The sequence below is a fragment of the Corvus cornix genome, chromosome 3 (assembly GCF_000738735.6).
Source record: "Corvus cornix cornix isolate S_Up_H32 chromosome 3, ASM73873v5, whole genome shotgun sequence".
NCBI lineage: Eukaryota > Metazoa > Chordata > Aves > Passeriformes > Corvidae > Corvus > Corvus cornix.
Window position 1 is genome coordinate 28167831 of NC_047056.1, and position 24823 is coordinate 28192653.

A 24823-nucleotide genomic window follows, 5' to 3' on the forward strand; every position below is an offset into this window, starting at 1 on the left:
CTGCACTTCAATAAACCAGTCTGGTGAAATTTAGAGATATAACAAGTTGTTTGTGATGCAAGCTACAGACAGTAACTGTACAGAAACATCTGTGAATAAGTTAATTTCAATCAAATACTCTGGTCTATAAACATTAAAAAAAAAGGAGGTCTGAATTTCTTTGATGAAGAAAATTAAACATGGGTTCAAATAAAAAAAGCCTAGATGACTTGTCTAAGAAAAGAAAACCAGATGAATGTGTGAGTTGTAAAGTAAACATCCTTGCATCACCTGTAACTTAAGGATGATTGAAGTGACATAAAGTTGAATTCTAGGCCTTGATAATAGGAGTGCTGAATTTTCATCAATTTTCAGACTGCACCTACTTTAGAAGATAGTGCTTCAGAAGGCCTGTTTATCTTAAGAGTATGGTATTTCTGAAAGCAAGAGGGAAACAAGTTCATCATAAACACTATTAGATATTTCCTGACATATCTTACTCCAAACTTCCCATGAGAAATATATTACCAGCAGAAAAACCCCTGATTTTTGCAAAGCTTACTCTGTGGCAGAGATTGAATTAAAAAAAAAAAATCAATTCACACAGTAACCAAAATGCCTACATTGCCAATGGCCACATCTTAGAGATACAGAGGTTTCTATAAAGCATGGCACATTTCCCATGTGGGAATATGGGATATAGCTTCAGGAAACAGATAAGCCTGTTTAATGTCTGTCATATGAAAGCATGTCCCTACAAAGTCACTGCTCTAGCCCATCTTGCCTCCTCTTGCAAAAAATTAGTTGGCTTAGTTTCTCCTCTCCAGTTTAGGTTCTTGGAACAACTCATCTCAGCTTGCACAAGCACAAGAGAGATACCGGCAGCTGCAGCTACCAATTAAATCAACTCAATCATAATGTGGAAACACACCCTAATACATCCTAGCCCTAAACAAGCTGGCAGGCCGGCAGGGTGTCATACCAACACGGTTATTCTGCCTCTCAAATCTTCAAAGCTAACTCAAACTTCCACATTAACGTTGTACTGTGCCCTCTAAACATAGCACAGGCTTTTCAACAGTTTCAAAGTTTTCACCTATAAACCAGACAATGAACAGCAGGTTCAAAACCAGTTCTCACCTAGAAATCTGGTTCAACCAAGGTAATGGAACACAGCAACATACCAAACAGGGAGTATAGAAAATGAGCTGGAGTCAAACAGGAGTTTTCTCCATTGGACACAGAAAGCATGGAGATCCACAGTAAGAACTTAAGTTTTCTGAAGCAGGAGTTGTATTTGCTAAAAGCATTTTAGGTGAAATAAGAGCTTACCCAGTTGTTTTTTTTGCCAGCATAGATTTCCATGTTTTCTCCATACTGGGGCTCTTCAAGTAAAGTCTGATACTCAAACATGAGACGAGAGCTCTCCCGTAATCGGCTGCACTGAAATTGGTGATATTGCTGCAAAAGCTCTTTCACAACAAGCAGGAGGCATTCAGGGTTTGAAGGATTCCAGGAAGCTAAATTCTATTGAGTAGAAAAGAACAAAGACCAAAATTGTTTACAGGAATAAAAGACAAGCAATCCCCCTTCCATTCTGATACCAGAGGCACATATGCATATGGAACCTCTGTGACAAAGCTAAACCACAATATTAAAATAAAAAGGTTCTACCGTGCTTTGGAAGAAAACCAGGTGAAGCAGCAGAAGCTTAATGTCAAATAGGAGACCTACCATAAAACTGGTAACAGGGCTACTACCAGGCTTATATAGGCCCAAATTACCATTCTATTATTTTCTAAAATTATACTGTTGCATCTGAGAACTGGCAAAGTTGGAATTAAATTAAAACTGATAGGCAATACATAAGGATTAGGTAAGTACCACCTTGCACAATAACTGATTCAAAAAGCAGTCACCCAAGTCAACATGGTAAATTAACACCAACTACAGAAACTGCTCTGCTCCATTATCTCAAATAGTGGCTTCATTCACAGTGGTAGAGCAAACGGGTTCTCTTCTCTTGCCTCGACCTTGTGATTTATTTCACCTTAACCGTCTCTTCACTAGAATAACCTTGACTCATCCACTTAACACAAATGTCATCTGTACACAAAAGTCTCTTTAATATGCCTGGCAGAAATTTTTATTACAGGTTCGCTGTGTTTCAAGAAATACACCTAACAGAAATAAAAATGATAATACAATTAAGATAACTGTGTCAGTAGCACAGTAGCAATGTTATCACTGCTTTAATTGGGTTAGACCAGTCGTCTACGCACAGTAAGTTTTATTCAGGCAGTATTTGGTGTTACAAACCATACCTAGTAAGACCAATGCTGCATGCCTCCATCTACGTGACCAAAAATGGACCTATGTGAAAGGCAAATGAGGACTCACCCTGTAGTCCATGATGTTAGGACATGAGACAGCACTGATTGAAAGTACTTAAGTGCTCATATGCTTTGCACTTGGATCTTCAAGAGGTTTTCTTGATACAACCTCAGAGCGTGTTAACAGAGTCATGTGGCTTTTGGTGAGCTTTGAGTATAAGCAAAATTAATCTGCATTTCATAGAATCATGGAATGGTTTGGGTTGGTAGGGACCTTAAAGATCGTGTAGTTCAGGGAAGGAACACCTTCCACTAGACCGGGGTGCTCAAAGCACCTTCCAACCTGGCCTTCGACACTTCCAAGGATGAGGCATCCACAACTTCTCTGTGCAACCTGTTCCAGTGCCTCACCACCTTCGCAGTAAATAATTTCCTCCTTATATCTAACTTTAATTTACCCTATTTCAATTTAAAGCCCTTAACCTTTCTCCCACCACTCCATGCTCTTGTAAAAACTCCCTTTCCAGTTCTCTTGAGGGCCCATTTAGGTACTAGAAGGCTGTATATCACACAGACATTTGACAATAAACTAGCTGCAACAGAATTTTAAATTGCATTAATTGTACAGTTAAGAAACTCAGAACTAGCAAAGATGTCTGCATTTTACAACTAAGTGAAGATATAATATAGTAGCTTAATGAAATTCCTTATCTATATTTGTATTCAGTGTAGTTGGATGGCATGTTATTTCTTCCTGTTAAGTTACAGATATTTCATAAACAAATTTATATTTTGTGTAACACAGAAAGTAATAAACACAAGTAATAAACACAAGTGAACAGGTTGCATAAAGAAGTTGTTGAGTCTTTGTCCTAAGACATACTCAAAACGTGACTGGACAAGGACCTGGACAGCCTGATCTATCTGATTCTGCCCAGGCAGGGCAGCTGGGCTAGCGATCTCTATCTAAAGGCTCCTTCCAACCTCAGCTATTTTTAGCTTTATGAAGAGGTTTAAAAAAAGCTCAAAACTGAAACAGGATCTTAGCAAGGTGAGACTCCACAGCTCTGGCCTGAAAAGAAATGAATGAGTTTGTGTACAAATTTTATCTTCTGATACCCTGGAAAGGCAGATAGAAAGCTTAATCAGTTACTCACCAGGCACCATGCTTCAGCTCTACAATGAAATTTACTTGTAGCCTGATCTCTAACTATTGCGGCTATTTCCATCAAAAAGGGTTATAACTTTTATTATTTCTGATGACTTTAGATATGTCCCTATGGAATAGTTTTATACAGACTTCAGTGTATGTGTATGATGGCTTAATATCTCAAGCGTTTCTCTTTCCACAACTTAGTATTTTATCCCACTGAAGTAATATATATGATGTTACCAAAATCAATTTCCCATTTTCAGCATCATCACTTAAACCATACCAGTCTAATTTGTCAGTGAAAGCAGCATGAAATAGGTATTGCTGTGTTTTAAATGCATGAACAGCTACAAGATTGGACTGTATTCCTCGTGCTCACTCTGATTCTGGTAGAAAGGGTTGCCCAGCATGGCTAAAAGGCTATCCTTGAACCTCTGCCTTTAGAAGTTAACCCAGTGTCACAGACTTCACATTTGACCACGGCTTGATGTAAAAGCACTCTGTTTTCTCCCCCCTACAGACAGTAGGAACACCTCTAAGATGGGAATATTATCATTGCCGTGTCTTAAAAGGTAAACAACATTCCAGAGGAATTGGTGAACTGGAGACATACTAATCCAATTCTTATAAGTTCCTCAAGTACTACAGAGTGACTGAGAGCCTTGTTCTACCTTGTCTGCCACCTACAGCTAGTGAAAACTTGTTTGAACTTGAACCCATTTAAGCTTATCCAATTCTACAAAATACTAGAGAAAATCTTGTCAGGTAGACAGCATCTTCTAGGAAACACATTTTCTATCATGCAGTCTGAAACCAGACTGCATATAACCTTAAATTTCCTGTTCCCAAGCTGCTGCTCAAATAAAGCATTTCCAGAAAGCCAGAGGATGTAATATGCCAGTATGTATTGATATCAGCCAGACAAGTGGGAATAACCTTTCCTCCTAATGACATTGGTATAACACAATAGAAATGTTCTGTCAAAGGAAATGACCAACAGTATTTTAATAACTGACCTAAATGCAACCGAACCTTTTGTTTTTTAAATAACGTTACACTACAGAACAAAAAAAGAGCAAGAGGAAATCCATTGTCATTTGTGCAGTACAGAGCTGAAGTAGTGCTCTTTCCAAAGAATTCAAGAACACTGCATCAAAACAGTGTTTATTCTGTATTGCCTTAAAGCTACAGGAATTAAAATGAACGATTTGACTGTAGGATCCTTACTAAACACCTTTCATTCAGCAACTCAAGTTTTGAAGCACAAACTGGTTATAAAAACAAATCACCTGAAGAACAATTCAACTACCCACCCAGGACATACATGAATTGTAATGGATTCTCACTGATGAAAGAATAAACATACAAGAACTACACAAATTTTCTGAAACACAAGTTCTGATTTATATAAACCATTCTTAGCTTTAGAATTATATTATTGTAGTGCTTGTTATTTGTCATTTGGCCACCACATTTCCATCCATTTTGTTAACTTTGCAGAAGGGCTGTACTTTTATATCTAAACTCATAAATTTTAACACAAACACTACAGAATACAATGCCATGTTTACGTATGAAATTTCTTTTTACATATCTTAGTGTAACTTATTTGCCCTAAGCACTAGGTTCATTCACCTGAAAATACTTTTAAACAACTTTACTGTAATCCAATTTCAACAGGATGTCAAAACAGGTGTTATATTGTTCTCAAACAGCACCTTCTTTAATCTTCCTTCTATTTTTGAAATCAGAGATAAAGTAAACAACTACCTGCAAAATACACTCTTGAAATCTAAGGCAGAATTTGATTTGTCAAATTTACCCCTCTTAGAGTGTCTACACTGCTACAATTTCAGCGTCATAGAGATTCTTCTGTGGACACACAGTCACTTCAGTTGATGAGAGTAGTGTAACAGTAAGTTGACCTTCTTTAGAGGTAAAGGGTCTTCTAAGTAAGATTTTATTTAGCAATGCAGTATTGTATTCACTATTAGACTTTGGAAATCAGCAAAATATTAAACCTGGAGCAAAAAGAGTAGTAACTGAGTGTGCTTCATTTTCTGGTTGTTTGTCTGAAGGCTGTATTCCAGCTCTAGCCAATCCAGCTTTTTATGAGATAGTATTTAAGAAGATTTAAAACATTAGAAGAACAGTGTGAGCTTCTGGTGTTTGTGTTTCATTGCTTCAAGTTCTGCTACAAAATTCAGACCTAGCATAAGTATTAAGGTCTGATGCAACTTCAAGATTATGAGGTTTAGTTGTTACAACTTTAAAAAAAACCCCGGAAATAAGAACATAGATCACTGAAGCCAAGAAGGTATGAAAAACCCAAATACAAAAATAACAAGCAATTATGTATATAGAAAAAGACTTAATGCTTTCTGTGGCTTATATCAAAATCATCTTCTGCCTTGCTCACACATCTATACATTATCATTTTACCAAAATCACATGTATTCTGAAAAGAGAAGGTTTTTTTCCAGAATTTGCTATAAAACTGTGAATAAAATGAATTTTATAGAGAAAAAAAAATGATCACAGTGACTGGGGTATTGACAGACTAAGTTACGTATTTCACTTAATAAATCCTGTCTAATTTGAAATGAGATTTCTGCAGACTTTCCAGAGAGTTAATAAAATTTAACAGAACAATGATTAATGCATTTAAAATAAAGAAATCCAGACTTGGACCCCTTGCCTTGTTTGCCAGTAGATATCTTTAAATGAACTCTGCAGTGCAAACTCTCTAAGTTACTCAATAGTTAGCCAGTTAGACTGAAAGTGGCCCACTGTACAACAATATACAAGTACAAATCAACTCAAACTGCATCTGCAACTAATTCTGCATTCATGCTGCTCTCACATGAAGGCCTACATGCATAACTCAGATTGGGTAGGATCTTCTTTAATGTTATCATTTTTTCAGAGTATCATTGAAGAACTTACCTGTTATTTCTGAGCACACAGATGGAGGCTCAATTAAACCACTCTCTTCAGTCTAGATACTGCTTGCATGTCTCTCCACGGTCTCCACACACTAGGAGCAACTTCATGCATCAGATCTTAATTTCAACCTTGTAGTTTTTAATTTCAGCATTTTTTATGGCTTTGCCATACTGCAACTTGTGTAACTTTCATTTTCTAAAAAGATCAATTGTTGCCTCATCTTAAGAGGTACAGAAGTTTCAGTAGCAGTTTTAATAGCATCCAAAGATGACTGTATATTCTCGTGAACACAAAAGCCTGATAATGTCATCTGTGACGACTGGGTAATCCCCATTTTTCCAGTTAGGAATGAATGAAAAATGATCTACAGAAATGAATTCAAAATGGCCTTCAGAAAAAGTAATGGAATGAAAACATCCATATGATAGACACCAGACTCCACAAGCATCACAAGCACACACAGTTGTAGCTACTGCCATACAGAAGATGGCCAATAACTATTTACCTATCCACAAGTAAGCAATTCAACATAAGGAAGTTAAATGCCCCTTCATGGCAGAAGTTTTCCTGGCTGACTTTTTTCATTATAGGACGAAGTTTCAGGACAAGATATTCAAGAAAACAGTTATCTAGACCTTAAAGTGATTAACCAATAGCATGTACATTCACTAAATTTGCCCTCTACCTCCTGTTGTGTGGCAGTAGGAATGGAAAAATAGTATTCAATTACTATACAGAGATTAATAGCCCATAGGTGTCCATCAAACTGTGTCTACATTGGAGAAATCCACATGATTCAGGAGATCTGTTCTGATGATCTGCCAGATACTAAGGTAAATAATCGCACCAAGGAGCATTGATTTTCACTAAGAAGTATAACCCCAGAGATTTTTTCGGGCTGCAGATTCAATCTGTGAATTCCCTGTCTCCTGATCCTGTCTGCTGACAGAAGTTGGCTGCACAGTAAGCGAACAGTTTGAATAGGGTAAGGTTTTTCAACAATCAGACATGACCAAAGAGTTGAGAAAATGAATTCACTTGACGTTGGTATAAAAGGCATAGTAGAGCTGTTATAAGGCCACCCACAGGAGGCAATTTAAGCCATTTCAACAGTAACTCATTTAAATAAGTAGCAATGACACCAACTGATTTCCAAAAGAGACAAGGAAAATTTGCAGCCTGACAGTATCAGTTCTAGTGAGATCTTACAGGTGAGGCAAGTGAAAAACCCCCAACAAAGTAATTCTCAGGCCTATTAGCAGAGTTTAGCTTTCCAGAACTGCCATACTATTCAACTTCTGGCAAAAACCCCACATTTAAATTTTGTTCTGGAACATTTTGTGCTTTGTAGTCTTTCCTTTATCCTTCCAAAAAAGCTAATCAAGAACCTATGCAAAATACTCAGTGTCCATGATTACCTACTCCCCATTTTTTTTCACAATACAATGGGCCTCATGTTCCATAAAGCTGCTAATTCATAGACTCCTTCACAGGTTATTGCTTATTTCATAACTCCAGGCAATGTCTGCAGCAAAACACAATTCTACACTATCAGAAAGGAAATACGGTAACAATTTCTAATTGATTTGAAGTTGTTTTTCTTTGAAATGTGTTTAAATACCCAGGTTGCCAGAATATCTTCCAGGAATGTGATTTTAAAGAAGACAGATTGTAACTGTTTTTCCTGGCTATACTACAGGAAATAACAGCAAGATCTTATTTTAAGTTAGTGTACTTTTATATTTCTAAGCAAGAAATTAACTTTCATGAGAAAATGTCAGTAAACAAAACCTCCCAAGCCCGTAACAGTGGTAATGCATTTCTATAGCATCTTTCATGCAGAATTAACATAAAGAATAAAGTTAAGTACAGATTTGCATTTTGTTTATATCTCTGCACACCACATGCACACAACTTGCATCCTACAGTGGCTTAAAATCAGTACCAATATAAGTATTTACCTGAAATGAGAAAGATCACAGTGTGACATTAGTACTTATCCTCCACATAAATACAGAGGAGATACTGGTCCAGTGGTTACAGCATTAGTGTAGAAACTGGCATACCTGGTTTCAGTCCCCTCTTTGCTCTACTCTTCATAGGCCACCACAGGGAAATTGCTCACAGAAAAAGGCACAGGATAATTATCTACCATATGCTCACATCTTTCTATCAACAGATATTTTTCACAGTATTTGCAGGGCTGGAGTGTTATAACAACTTCAAAGGCTTCAGTTTCTTAGCAGCCAGCACTTAAACATCCTACAGGCTGCAGCTTCAAATCAATCACTGTAAACCTACATGCCATCTACTTGTCATCTTGTTTTCACAGGTTCTTCATATCCCTCTCCCCCAAAGCACCACTGGAACAACTTTCTGGAGTGATCTTCTTGAAATGATCATTTTTGGGCCCAAGCAAACATCAAAACTTAACATTTTAAAAAACAGTTCAACTCTGGAGCACTTCTGTCATTGCAAATACAACCAAAGAATTTACAGTGTGCTCTACTACTGTGAACACCGGATAAACCATTTGCACAAACCAAAACTAGGGATTGTCAGTATTTATTTTAATTTTTAATTTTGGCAAGAGGCTGTGAAAACTGGATACAGAAATTAGAATAGCTTATAAACACTTAGTAGAAATCCCAAATACCTGAAGGCCTTGAATTAGCAAGAAAATACAGAGCAGGAAAACAACATAATAAGAAATTAATTCTGCTTTCAGAAAAGCATCTTATGTCTTGGATGAAATTATTTTCCTTTTTTTCTTCCACTGGCTACACAGTGTGATTCTTGATAAATGATCCAATACCCAAAGCAACTCTATAAGAGATCCCAGCAAATCTGACACATGGAGAACACTCTTCTGCATTCACCTAGAATAAATGCAACACTGCCCCTCAAGTACTGTTCACCCAAAAAAGGAGTAAACTCAGCTTCCTAGGGTTACTACAAATTTTTTCTATTCCCTGCTGTAGGAACAGTTAAGAGACAGCTGATTTTGGTAACTTAAGGGTGCTCAGGAAATCCAGAATCTGTGAAGCCAAGCCCAGGAGAACATTTTTATGTTGTGCACTCTTCCTGAAAGAGTCTGCCTGGTTCTCCCACAGAGCTCTCTTAGAAGATAATCAGACCCTTAAAAGCTACAACTGCCTACTATCTAATTAATCTCCTGAAGACTTGGCATGCATAAGCATTTCTTGTCCTACTTTGCTAAGGGATTAGAGCAAGTTCTGTTTCTCTCCAGACCTCTCAGCACAGCTCTCTCAGAAAGCAGATGATACCTTTACCTGATCCAAGAGGGAATTTCTTAATTCCCTCAGCACATAATAAATTCCACGTTAGTGAATCCAATGTCCTAATCATTAGTTTCTCCACGTGAGTACACTGCACTTTTCCCCCTGGGAGTTGGCTACCAGAGGTGTACATATTTAACTAGACATGGCAAGTAAAAGGAACAAAGCATGAAGACAAGAATAATTCCCCCACAAGACATTGGCACATGCATCTTTTACCTAAAGACTCACTTACCATGCCTTGATGGCAGTGTGAACAGGCCTCAACTCCTCAGACCCTCAGTGGACCAGAGAACAGACCACTGTTGATGCTTTACCTCAAGAGTCCCTTTCAAATAGCAAGTCTTTCACTCTTATCGGCTCTTGTGGTTTTTCCTTTCCTGTCGACACAAGTAATTTTAGCTACAGCAAAAAGGCAGAACCTTCACAGCTAATGTTTTGGACAGCATCCACTAACATCCCATGAGCACTTATCGTTGGGTGGCACAGGCGGAACTGTTTCCTTCTAACCATTTTTCCCCTTCCAAAATCCCGCAAATTAAAATCAATGTATAACACAATGGATCTCACTGTTGTGAGAGCAGTATTGGCATCTTTATTTTCACATCTGTACTACAAGAGAGTTTATAAGCCTTGGAAATACAGTTCCTAAAGAAAACATTTACAGAATACTATTGCGTAAACCATAAGATATCGGAAATCACAGTTACTTCTCTACCATACCAGAAAAATTATTGCAAATTAGTTATCTCTTCTCAAAAAAGCAGCATGAGAACGCTCATTAGATTCCTTTATGAATGTAAAAGCTGCATCTCTGGGAAGATGGGTATATGGCAGAGTTCATGTAAAACTGTACAAACACTTATACTGCAAACAAAAGACTCAAGATGCTGACTAAATTTGAATTATATTTCTGTAGTTATCTCTAAAAAAGAGCAGATATGCCTGAGGAACTGAAATAGAAGATAGCAAGGAAACGCAGACATAAAAGAATGTAAAGAATGAGTAAAACAAAAAGAGGTTTTGAAACAAATATAGGCTGAAACTTAGACCAATAAAAAGGAAAGAAAATATATCTTCAGCCCTCTTCCATTTGGGGAAATGAAGAGATCTTTTGAAAACCATCCTGAGTTTATTTATCTTTTTATTTCTTTTGAGACATTTATTTCTTTGCCCCAACAATATCTTCTGAAGGAAAGAACCTTCAGGGTACCAAACTTAAACTAATTTAATTGGAGAAAAGTATAGTCATAAATTATAACAGAATTCACAGTCCAGAATGAAATCAAATACAAAACTGCATTATTAGACCGAATGGCCATTTCTAACTGATCAGCTAATTTAGAAGTTTTTTCTACTTGCATATTCATAAGCACTGACCAACTTCCTCTACAGAAAAATGGATTATAATAGCACATCAACGTGAATTCAATGGGCGTACTACACAGAATTTAAGAGTATTCTCAATTCAGGAAGACTGTCCTAGAGTCAGTCTTTTCTCTCAAAAAAACCCCAACCCAAACCCAAGCCCCTTGTAAATGTGTTTCTAAAAAGCTAACAAGCTGTTGCCTTCAAGACACGCCATTTCTGACTCTTTCTAGAGCTCTTGTAAGGAAGCAGAGTGTATTTTGACAGTAACATCACACATAAGGGCCAGAATCCTTTCATTTTCCGCTAGTTTCTCTAATAATACTTTTTTCACCGTTTCTAACAAAACATTGCTCAAGTAAAGTATGATTACATATTAAAAAACTGAAGCAAAAAATAGTCAGAAGTACATTACCAGTTTGCTGGTTTACATTCAAGAATTATAAATGTCAACACATTGGCATTGTACTCCCAGACTTCCACATATAAGACATTCTGCTTTCGTATGTCTGGCATGGGATATCCAACTTTATATATTTGGTATAAACTATGGCTTGAAAGTGAATGATTTGCTGGAATTCAGTATACCACCCTTACCACTAGCAAGGACTGTATTTCCTGCAAAGGAAAGACATACAAGCCTAAACATCTTTTTCAGCATTTTATATTAAAAATTTAAACATCTTGTTATTCTGGTCCAACCTTCCAGCCCATGTAAATCTATAACCATGCAAAATATGGCCAAACTCACATGACAAATGAAAATAATCTTTATTTTTTCCTAATACAATGCTATGAATGGAAAACCATAAAATGTTTTCTTCCCTTATTTTACTAGTGCACAATGATTAAGTCCTTCATCATGTGCACTTTAGTTAGTATGGCAGAAAAACATTTTCTCCCACTTTGCCATCCTTCAGCCAAATGTTCATGCACATTCCAATGTTCTCCAAAAACTTGTCTTTCCTGGACTGAAATACTATATTTTAAAAGCTAATATTCTAGACTTTTCATATTCTAGGGAGAAATTGCATTATCAGAGAAGCTTGTGCCAAAAAATTAAAGGAAATTTTTCCCCCGAAGCCCTTTGCAGAACTAAGGAGTTACTTTTGCCTTCTACACCAGCAAGATTTAAGCAAGAAAGGCAAAACTACCTGGCTTAACAGATATTTTGTTCCCTCAAAATTAAAGAAGTATTTTCAAACTATGGATTTTTTTTTTAATTTCTGGATCCACTAGGTGAAAAGTCCAGCCAAAATGCTGCAATTAAGTAAAGCAGAACTTGTAACCTCAGCATATTCTCTTTTTTCCACTGCCTATCAATACCAGACAAACACTCAGAAAGGCTGCAGCAGCTATATGCATATATACATATACACATGTGCACACATATCTACATCCCCCATATATACAAATAGGTAGGATCAATAGAGAGGGACAGGAATAAAAAGTTTTCAGAATTTGCGTTTGTTTCAGAAAATTAAACAACAAATAACATTGGATTATAAATAATCAAAACACATTTTGACATATTAAGTCAAGGTATGACTGAAAAGTGAACACAGTAAATGGGAATATAAAGTTCAAAATAAGGAAAAAACCTTTTAATAAATTGGAGGATCCAATTCTGCATTCTGTTTCACCTAAATTCCCCAAGTTCAACTGAAGGCAAAGTAATTTAAATGCTTTCAGTACAAGAGCAGCAGGTTAGGGGTCCAAGAATGAAATCTGCTGCTGCCATTTGAAATAGAGCGCCCAAAAGAGCTAAACAGGTTGAACTTACCCATGCATTTCCCAGACCCAAGCAGAACCCACTGCTGTGGCTTTATATTTTAAAATCACACTAGAAAAACCATTGAGCTCATTGCCCTTATGGGGGTCTCTCACACTAGAATGTATAACATCTGAATCTTTGCTAACAATACAACTGACAGACTTTTTAGAACAAAGTAGTTCAAATGGTCTTAGTTAATATAAGCAGTGTTTGGGCTTTTTTGGAGTTACTGTGGGCAGTTAACACTGTTTAACTGTGGGCAGTTAACACTGTTAAACGTGTCTCATGCACTTGAGTAAATAAAGAATAATCAATGGAAGAGGGGGATATTTAAAGGATCTCTTCACTACCCAGTAAAAGCTAACTCAGAAACCAACAGAAATAATGATTACGACTTTGAACACAGGCACAGAAAAAAATACAACCTTCGTGACAGTCATCATATAGCCAAATGAGTCTAATAAGCACAAATACAAGAACTTAAAAACAAACATTGGTCCACACAAGATACAGAGTGTGACAGCCAATACTCTTGGGTAACACAGTGAACTGAATTAACTGCACAGTGACCGGAATCTGTACTCAGTATCAACAACTACACAAGGGAAAACAATTCTCCCAATGCTAGGTACTGGCATTAGAACTGCAGTGGCCCATTCTCTAAAGACCTCGGATGACAATCTCTTCCTCCCACACAAAAGCAGCACTAAGTATTCCCCCAAGGAATATGCTATAAACTAGCCCACAAGGACATATTCTGCACTTAGTAGGCTTCAGGAAATGCTCATGTCCTCTTGTGTCCATTCCCACTAAGGCTAATGAAGCCTTTTCGATAGCAGTGGGTGGGCAGAATAATTCTGGGGAGACTAGCTGGAGACCTGAAGTAGAATACTAAGGTACCCATTTCCTTGAACTGATAGTTACCTTGCTTACACTTCCATTGCATCCTCTTTGCCAAACAGAAGAGACTTCAAAATCATTGCAAAAATGGGGTTAACATTTTGAATAAGCACTTCAGTTATTAACTGGCTCACATTAACAATCAACTAGGCTAACATAACAAACAATTCTTGTTACTCAAACTGGCGTCATTGTAATGAGCTCCAAATTAATCTCATCCGTACACAATCACTAATCTTGCTGTGTGCTAACTGAATTTTTAATCAGAACAGAGTGAATCATAGGTTGTTTTTAAAATACATTTCTAATACTTGTCATCCAAAATGAATAAACACTAGAGCAGGAAAGAACTTTTCTGTTTACATTCTGAGAAGCTGATTTTATTTATGCATACTATACCTGCAAGTATCAAATGCATTTGATAGGAAAACATTCTTAATGATAATAAAAAGTAAAAATGTTTATTTTTAGTAACTCTTTGAGCATGAACAGCACCACCAACCTAAAGAATTAGGCCCCTGACCGTAATTAAAACTGTATGACAAACCAAAAGGACCACTTGCCCTGCTGTTGAACTGCTCCACAATGCCTACATCATCCTTCAAGGTCAGCATGCACACGATTAGACCCTGTGACCAGCAGAGTAACCACTACTGGTAAGATATATAATGAAGCACATAATTTACAGCGCTGAACTTGAGACTGAAGTTGAGCTTCAAAACCAAGTGACTTTAATGTTTGTGTAAGACACAAAAGCAAAGCTAAATTTCAATGTGCATTTTGAATTTGATTCTGCAATTACAGTATCAATTCAAGAAAGCATTAGCTCTGCTTATAAAACAAGAGTGCTCAACACACCGCTCTACTGCTGAAATGCTGGCCTGATCATTTAGGAATTCTCCAGGAAAAAAACCCCAAAACATGAACTATTCATCTACAGCACTTTTTAAAATGCAGTATTTCTGGAATCTTGCTTTAGCTGTCTAGCTAACAGCTGCTTAACTGAACACCTGTTACCATGCTCAGATGAAAATCTAACTGGAAGGTCTGCCCATGGCCATGGAAACTGAAGAGCGACTGAAACGATCTGCAACACAGCCATTCAAATGTCTTCAGGGAAGCCTACTGACAGCCTCCATTAGAGCCACACAAGCTTGAGGAATCTGGCGTACCGGGTTCTCCTTTCAAGCTAAGCATAATGCCTGACTCAAGCCATCTAACAACACGTGATGACTTCTACTTGGAAAACAAGACACTCAGACAGATGAGAGCAGAGCATGCAGGCTCAATGTCAGAATTCCCACAGATCCAATGGCACATATTACTTACTTAGAGACTGTTCTTCTCATTGAATAACATCTACATGCTTTTGTGCATGGTAAATTCTGTCTTGATTGCCAGGAACAGTTGCATCAGATGTATTTGAAAACTACTCAAGATTAAGAGCATTCAGTTATGGTCAACGTGCTAATTTGTATTTTACTTCTAGTCAGTAGACAGCTAACTTAACACATTTAAGAATTCTGCTAGTATCTTAGAATTCAATTAAAATTATCTTCATTACACAGCTCTCACATTTCTGGAAAAAAGGGAACTGTCCAAAGACTTAGCATAATAAGTAAGCTATTGTTAATGCAACATTCTGAAGAAAAAGTCTACAAACCATACGGAACATTAAACAGTGAATGCAAAACCAAAGGCACACTGTGTAGACCACAGCTGCAAGGTGGGAATAACATGCTCCAATGCCATCAGGATGAATTGAAGGCCAATGACCAAGGATCTTATCAAAAAAAGGTTACATTTACATAGTGAACAGTTCAGCAAGGCATAATGACCAAAGGAAAACTGTTGGCTTGCAGATTTCTTCTTTGGTTTGTTCTAATTACTTTAAAACATGCTGGTCAATATCTCAATATGTATCAAGAAGCAAATGGCTCTTCCAACTTGCTTTTCAACAAAGAAGACAGGAAGTTTGTTCTGTGCTTAGGCAGAAGAAAAGCAGCACTCCCAAAAGAAGCATCATTAATGAACAATGTAAGAAAGAAAGAAAAATAAGGATGTTTTTATCCTTGCAGGTTTTCCTGTAGAACACTACTGTTACTGACTTCTTTTCACATGAGAAATACGGCACCACACCACTCTGAGCAAGCTTCTCCATCTGAACAGCATTTCTGCAAGATGTCCCAAACTATTTTATATCTCATTTGCAATTTGGTATTAATTTTTGTTTTCCAATACATTAAAAGGTGTTTCTCTTTTTTTAATATCAACTACAAAAAAGGAGTTGCTAATGTGAACACTGCTCAGGAGGTTGTAAGATTGTGAAACAAATGAGAAAAAGAGGAAAACAGAACTGGTAAAAAAAGGAGTATGAAAACAATTCTAGAATTGTCATAGAAAGTAAAACCTTTTCTATAAACTAGCCTAATGAAATAGCTGTTCATCAGCACCATGTCTCCTTCCCAAAGGAGTTCGCAAGCTTAAAAGCAAAGTTATCAGAAGAGGAAAAGAAATATGACATTCACCTTTTAAAAATTCTATTAGGTATGCTGAAAATAATTACTCAAACCAGTTCTTCTGATTTTTGTATATAACTTACTATGAAGTGAAAGGTAAAACCAAAACCCAGCACTTGCCATGTCACACATCAAGGACAGGTTCAACCTCCAGCATGACACCTGTGCCACAGCATGACAGCCACTGACTTCCTTTGGGGAGCTCTGGAGATGTGCTCATAACGCACAAGAGGAGCTGCAGGTGAGGGCTCTACAAGGAGTCTCTTTAGTAACTACTAGTAAGTTTTGAGAGGGAGAACTATTATGGATTCAACTTCAAATCACTTTAGAAAGCAATGTGTTTACACTCAAAATACCTGTGAGACAAAAGGTGTTTTTCTTTTTTCTTTTGCATTTATAAAATTTCTGTTGCTGCAGCTATTCTAAAAAAGCAAAGTCTCTCTGCAAGGTGTAAGGTTCTCAATCAGTAAAGTACTTACGTGCAAGGCAGAAGGATCTGGCAAAAATTCAGCATCCTCTCCAAAGATAAAATCTGGCGGCAGGTCAGGATAGTGAGCATTAAAAATTATATCCCCTGAAAAGCAATAAAGGAAAACACTGTTTGCACTTTTATATATGTGCTTATAAATAAAATATAAAATAATCACATACAACACACATTTTAAACACAGAATTTGACAGCTACATTACATATATTTCATGTATATATCCATATAATTTTTACAAAAAATTCACATGCAAGATAAGCATCAGATGTTTTGGGGGATGAAGTCAAATTCCTGAGGCGCAGCTTCGTCCTCCTCTGCAAGCAATGAAACATGAAATACATGATTGCTTTCTATCTCAAATGGCAATTCAAACACTATTGAGGGTTGCCTCAAAACACTGAGTTAAAAAATTGATTTTGTTTTAATAAAAAGTAGCATATTTAGATGGCTGTGTTTTGTCTATTAAAAGTCAATTGCAAACTACTAAGGTCACGACTTTCAAAATACCAAAGCTTTTAAAAATTAGTAGCACTTACTCCCTCTCTTCTCCTCACCACCGCCAACTCTTAGAAGGAAGAATACACAGTTCAACAGGAACCATTCCAACTACCCAAATTCTGGCCAAGAGAAATGCAGTATTGCACATTTAAATGGAGAGACTAAAATTAACTGAAAATATAAAACTTCATCACAGCTTGGCACTGAGCTCTCATCTTGCCAGTGTCACAAGATATGCAATTAAAAGAAATTTGGGTTGTAGTATTTCACTAGTACACATACTTCAGAGTTCATATAGATCAAGAGGTCGTCATATGCATCTGAGCTTTCAAAAAAACCCACCCACTGTTCAAGAAAAAAATTTTAAAAATAAAAGTGTTTCTAGCCTTACTTGTCTACCTCCCCATCATTCTTTATGACAATATGAAAGAATAACTGAGCTTTTGCATAAAACAGATCTATCAGGTAGCAGACATTAGGAAAAAAGGCTGCCTACTATGTGTTATGACTCGTTTAAAATCCACACAGCAAAGTAAAACCAGCATGGTAACCCTTATAAACAATTCTGTTCAGAGAAAGTTACACCACTTTTTATTTCTTAAAAAATTGTGAATGCAGAACTAGAGGAAAGCACTAGATGAACAGATTTTGCAAAGCCACATCATTGCTGGCTCAGTGATGTCACCATCTCAAGGCATTTAACATGACAGTTTTAATTGCGGATATTCTGCAAACTTATCTTGGCCTTAGCTGGAAGCAAGGATACCATGAAGATGAATTGCAGAGGATGAAGGTTCATGGCCAAGAAGCCACTGGCCAGTCTGGGGTAGGTATTCTCTACAGCATGGCTCCAAATCACAAACTCACTGATCATGCGATGAGTAGAGCACAGTGTGGGTTTCTCCTGTCCGCACTCCCACCTTCCTTTCACAGCTGTCAGGAGCACGTGTAAGTACGGGGTGCAGAAAATAGCAGAGGTCTGCCAGTTAAAATTCCTGACACACTCAACATAAAAATAAACCCTTTAATTTCATTTGAATTTTGTTTAGAAGAACGAAACAGGCACCAGTCCTGGAGGAAAAGATATAAAATTGCAACAGGAAATGCATCTATATTAAGTAAGAGAAAATAATTACTAGATTGCCTCAACTGTAATACAGCACTGAAGAATTCAGAAAAGTTGATGTTTACTAGATTGGGTAGTTCGTACACCAGTATAACACAACCCTTTTCTTGATATTTACTGCAATTAAAATGTCATGCATGGCTTCTTTCAACAATCCCGTCAATTTCTACATAAAGAGCAGTGAACTTGAGGTTATGTACTGAAGGAGATTCACCTTAATACATTCTTTGACTGAGTTTTGAAAGAGGCATGTTATGAATAACTTAGAACACAGCACAGTGAAAAAGCCTGGCCTGTTACTTAGGCAGCCCAATGCTTCTCCAAAGGAAAGGACTGTACCTGTGCTTTTGCCATGTTCCTGTGTGATGCTAAGTAACTCATCTAGCACACTTTTCACACTGCAGGTGCTAGCTGCATGCTTTTCATTCTCTGCATTCCTGCTTTAACAGAGTTGGTGAAACAGAGTAGATAGATATATCTACAGCTCAGCTCACTTAGGAGCTGCACTCCAACTACACACATACTAAAAAAAGCTCCTTAGAATAAAAGAAGGATCAAAATAACAGTGTCTTTTTGATGTTACACCTCCATATCTGATAAGTGAAAAACTATTACAGAACCTCACATCATGAGGCAGCTTCAAGACTCTGCTTGAGTAGTGAGATCGGCAATAAACCGTATCCACCTCTACGAGCTGCACAGGAAGGGGTGAACCTCAGGAAAGCTGTGGCAGTAGGTACAACATGGAGGTTCAAGTAGGTACAAACTCTTTCCTTTCACAGAGAGAACTCACAGCAGCTCCCATACATCAATGTATGCAGTGCTCAATACAACACTAAATGAAAGTTGGCATTATTAGTTTAACATGCTAGGTGGTAAACTTTAACAATTTGGGGTTCAGGTCAGCTGCATATGCCATGCAACCATTCCTGCTGGGGGATGGTACCCTCTCTCTGACCCCTCATGTGTGATGTGTGGTCACACTGAGGTCAGGTACATCATGTTGCAGCTGGACAAACCACTCTATTACCTATCTCACATGCTCATATTTGTTCTTTACCACCTTCTGTCAGACCCCTTCTTCCACTAAATATTAGTGGCATTATGAGTCCTTATCCACTGTGAGTGACCAATGATGCAAATATTTGGATTTTAAAAGCGTTCATGACCTACTGACACCAAAGAACTATTCAGGTACAATGGACAGAATCCAGAGTAAAAATTAACATTGTGATATTTGATTTTCTGTTACTCATAATTACTTATAATTGCTAAAATTGCTTCTACCTGTCCAAGGTAAACATGCCTCAAATCCAAATTCCCAAGTCCTTTTAATAAAAGTCACTTTGAGACCAAATATATCAATATTAATGCCAATGTGTATTTCAAGATTATTTTTCCTATAGTATATTCAATTTCCAAAAGGCCATATGTTATATAGCTACATAGGTTCTCTAGGCTTCAAAATAAATAAAACTAGTATTTCAGTGCCTGTTAATTATACATTCACAAAACACTATTGCTGAGACCATACTCAAAACATTTTACAACCCCATGGAAACTAAAAATGATGCCGTTGTTCTTATGTTCTAACTAAACAGAAAGGTATCATTTATGCTCTCCTTCTTACAGTACTATAGGTTTTTAGCCAAATGTAAACCCTAATTTATTGTGCTACAATCAAACCTCACACAGGCTGGCTGACAATTTAATAGAGACAAAGAAGTACAGAACAAAATGTTGTTTCCAGTTCAATGTTAACAGTTAGAAAAGAGCAGCGATTCTCTATCATCAGTGGCTTTCGTTCTGGAAGTTAAATACAGCATCTTACTATTAAAGATCCTGAGATTTGACCTTAGAACAAATTTTTAACATATTTAAAAATGAAAAAAGCATTCCCTCAGTCAAGTCTCATTCTATTAAGTTTCACTTCAGCCATGAATCCAAAGATGTTCAGCTAGTTCCTAAAACAAAAGGAAAAAGAACCTTTTTTTTAAACTGTATCAGACATCCATACACATCACCTCCAGTCTCTCCAACATTTCTGCTCCGTGCTCGCCCCTTCCATACAGTCTCACTTATGTCTTGCTTAATTTACATACTAGAGCAGAAAAGGTAACACCTTTGACTCTAAAAGGCTTAGGCACCAAGGAAGGAGTTTGCCCTATTCAGCTATGAGGATGAGCTATTTTCCTAAGTTCCACACTTGCAGCAAAAACACACCGTAACAAATCAGACTACAGATAAGAGAACCCATCCTAAATCTGAATTTTGTTCTTGTTAAATATCAAAATCCAGAGAAATTAAAACTGCAGTCAACAGTTTACTTGGCAGGACTGTGATGCATAAATGAAAAATGCTTCATTACACTCAAATAAAAGGTATTTAAACAATCCCAACAGCCAATGCAAATCTGGTTTTACTTGACATAAATATTAACACTAGCCTCTGCAGTAAGCTTACAAAATATAAGGTGCTAAATATTTTGAATCACAAGCTAACAGTTTGTCTTGACCTACTAGAAAGAGCCATTTTTATAGCAAGTACTATCTTTAATGCTTACATGATGTTTTCTGTGGCTTACCCTCTTCAAATGTAATTGTGCTGGGGTAAAAAAAAATAACACTTTTAGCCACTAAAGTCATTTGCAAAATTTTTGTGCTTAGAGTTTGAGAATGGTTACCATTTTGACCTTGGAGGAAAAAAACCAATGAAAAAATCAATATAGGCCTGCATTCTCTACTCTTCTCACCAAAATGACATAAATACCCTTTTTCTTGCATCTCCAGCACGAGTTTCTAGTTTTGCATAAGTTTCAGTTATGTTGGCCCGTATTCCCTCAACGGAGGCCAACTGCATGGTGCTCCACAGCACTACTGACCATGACCACTCCAGTGTAAGAGCAAGGCAAGCAAAACCTTCACTTAGACCATACTTATCTCGTTGCTGTAGATATACCAGCCAATAATTACTTTGATGGAATTACATTTCCAATTATCCAAAAATATTACTTTCTCTTCCTTTCTTTCTCCTCGGGCAAACAGCATTAAATATTGAAATCTTTTACTTCACAGGACTTCAAAAGAAAAGTTCATATGCTCCCCACAGACAAAATGATAGAAACATTAATACTTAAGTCTGCAATTTCTTTTAAAACACACATGGGCTGTTCTTTTCTCATCTATCAAAATGAATATGCAAATCTAACAGAGGAATAAGAATTGACTACAACCAAGACAGGTGTTTCTCAGCAAGAAACAGAGAAGTTTCTGAAATCCCTACAATCACTTTCCACTGTCCTACCCAGTTTTTCCTCTCCTGGTAACTTCATTTTTGGGTTATTTTTCTTCTTTTTTAGCCCATATTATGGATTTGGTAGTACTGAAAAATGTTATACTAAGAGTGCCACAGCATTAACATCCCTGCTTAACCAATGGCAGCAAAATTAGGAAGCAGACTACCAGTTAACTTCCCAAATTCTACATTTGAAAGGATATCTATATGCTTCAGTTTCTTCTGACACCAAGAATTTCTAAGTCAGCACTAAGTATGTGGAATAAACATGTGTGGCCACTGCAACCTAGAATAAGGCCAATTTGAATGGAATTTGTTATGAAGGAGATCAACCCGTTTGGCTTTTAAGAAATCCAAGTGCAACTTTATAATGAAATGCATTCACAGATAATAAGGAAGTTGCAGAAGCAAGAGACCAGACTTGTGCAGAATTAGTTCTGGGAAAATACAGAAAGTGCTCTTGTTGAGTATTAAAAAGAAAAAGCCAGTAGAATTATATTATTCATCAATCAAAATTCTAACCTGTCTTTTCTAGTAGCCATGCAAACTGTAGACAAGAACCACTACCACTGATCAGTCTCTTCTATAAACAAATCCTTACCTAAACCAGCTGGTTTTAATTGTCTTTACAGATACAAAAATAATCAGTTACTCACTACAACCAGCAACCAAGATACCAAGTCAGTGCAGTCAGCAGTATGAAAGGATTTAAATTAGCTAAATGCAGACCTGCCTGGAAACCTTGTCACTGGATTCCACCCTAAAGAATTTGCTCTGCAGGCTTTAAGTCAAATACAGTAATATAATACCTATAGAACCCATTTCTAATTGCTTGGCAAGAAAGATTAGTTCCTGAAATGACAATAAAACTTGTTAAATACAAAACTACTACTACTGAAAGAATATACGTGAGTAATTCTATTGCACTGCTGTACTGCTGCTGACAGGCTATTCTCTCAAGTAAATGATGTTTTTGAGCTTAGTTTCTGGCTTGATGTGCGAATCAAGATATCCAGAAAGGGAAAGGCAGAAAAGCCAGCTTAAAGACTCAAAACCATCTCATAATAGAAGGACAATTTGAAAAAAAAGATATTTGATTGTATTAGAAAAATCCAAACCAACTTCTCTGCACCTCTGTGACACTCCAGAAGAAATTCTAGCTACTCCACCACTCACAAAGCTGTGAAAGACCCAGTCTCCACAAACTTGGTGCAGCTGATGAAAACAAGTTGTTTAGTGTCATTTGAGATGCCTCAGGGCACATTTACGGCAGCTGTGACACATGGTTTTCAGAGAGAGCAGTGCCCTGTGGGTCAGAAGCTGAAAGGGCAAAGCAAGGTATTCTTGGGAACCTCAGAGTTAACACACCTATAGTGAGGCTAGTGAATCAAGTCCCACTTTTCCAAGAAAAGAAAAAAATCTATAGGAAGCATTTGAAGGATGTTAATTTGATTCTTGGAAAAAAGGATGCAGATGTGGGTCTTTTTTTTTTAACTTCAACTGACAAGTGCTGCTGTAGGAGAAAAAAAAAGCTGTAAGACTACAGAAAGTATATTGTTTTGTAAAGTGGGCAAACTTGCAAAAATGGAATAAAAATAAGTAAACTGGATCCCAAGCTGAGCAAGATGGCATCAAGACCATATCAGAGCTCAGTAATTTGCACTTCTGTAGCTGGGCAACTGCTTTCTCAGAAACCTTAGCACTAGAATTGAAGAGGACAAAGATGAGAACACCAGATAATTCAAGATGGGATAAGATACTGGTAGAAATTAAGGCCAGGCAACACTGGAGAAATTAAAACAGAGACACTGGGTAGATGAGAAAAGGAAAAGTGAAGACAAAGGATAAATAGACTCAAGCATATGGATTAGAGACCATTACCAGTATGTGCAGCCCAAACAGGTGAAAAAGGGGGAAAGAGCAAGGTGGGAAGGCACTATGGTAATACCACTGGGGAGGCCTAACTTAAAACCTTCTAAACCTCTCTAAGTCCACACTTGTACATAGATACTTCTAAGGTCACTTCTCTTGATGAAGAAATACACTATCTAAGACTTAAAACTGCAAAATCTTCTGTAATTTACTTGCTCAAGAGAAGTCCAGAACATAAGAAAAAGTGAGCAAAAGTGAAAGTGATTATTTAAAACGGGAAAATATTGTTGTAAACTTTGTATTCAAAGAACAAATAAATATAGTGAAAAGATTAGACTCTCTCTTGACACTCTCATTAGGTACATTCATCAGATAATGAACAGGTTATTGAGGGAAAAAGATTTATTACTTCTGCCACGTAAAGCCAGAGGCAGCCAAACTTTAGAAAACACATTGCCTGGAAAAATCTTTGGTATGTTGCATGACCCAGCAAAAAGACACTTACCACACAGGTAAGGATAACACCTAAGTATAATCTGAATTACAGCAACTGGAAAGTCCTTCCCGTTAAGAGCCTCAACTAAAACACAGCCTGTGTAAAATAACCTAATGGTGCACAAAACACTAACACACGCATTGTAGCAACATACTTATGTGAATCTTAAATCTTACAGTAACTTGAAAAATCATTTTTACAATTATTTATTGGCACAATAAAAGGTGTTTAGCGAATAACTTGGCAAAGCAGCCTTTAAAGGGGCAATAAGGAGGTCGGGTTGTTCTCTATACTTATCTTTTTGTTTGTTCTTAATTACTTCCTTAAAATTGAAAGCCACAAGAAGACTGGATGAACTTACTGAAAGAGTTCCATCACAGGAATAAAAACAGAAGGAATTTTGTACCATGTTTTATGGGCAATATTCTTAGACTAGTTAGGCAGCAAGAATGATTTCCTCTGCTAAGGCCCATAACTAAAAAGAGTAAGAAACTAACAAACAAAAATCAGAAGCAAAAAACGAAAAACTAAGCTTCAAATGAGACAAAGGAAATGTTCCTCAGGATCAAGGAAACCAAAGTGGTGGCAGTAGAACCCAGAGCTATAATCCACTCACATAAAAACAGTGAAAATCAGACAGAAGATGAAAATACTAGAGTTCAAGAGGCCACAGAGAACAGTAGCATTGCAAGGGCAACACATTGTTTAATCACTGTGAAATTCCAGATGACAGCGCTCAAGGTCAGAGAGGGAAGGAGGCATCAGTGCCTGAAAAAGA

General features: G+C 37.1%; 1 protein-coding gene across 2 annotated transcripts in view; it reads right to left on the reverse strand.

Annotated features, from left to right (window-relative positions):
• The window catches only part of BABAM2 (BRISC and BRCA1 A complex member 2), a 171784-nt gene that overhangs the window by 123151 nt on the left and 23810 nt on the right, over window positions 1–24823 (reverse strand). For both annotated transcript variants that reach the window (XM_039569042.1, XM_010393724.4), the window contains exons 4-5: window positions 16751–16845; window positions 1312–1506 (exon numbers count right to left, since the gene is read on the reverse strand). In XM_039569042.1, coding sequence (XP_039424976.1) covers window positions 1312–1506; window positions 16751–16845 — 290 coding nt within the window. The remainder of the gene's footprint in view (window positions 1–1311; window positions 1507–16750; window positions 16846–24823) is intronic.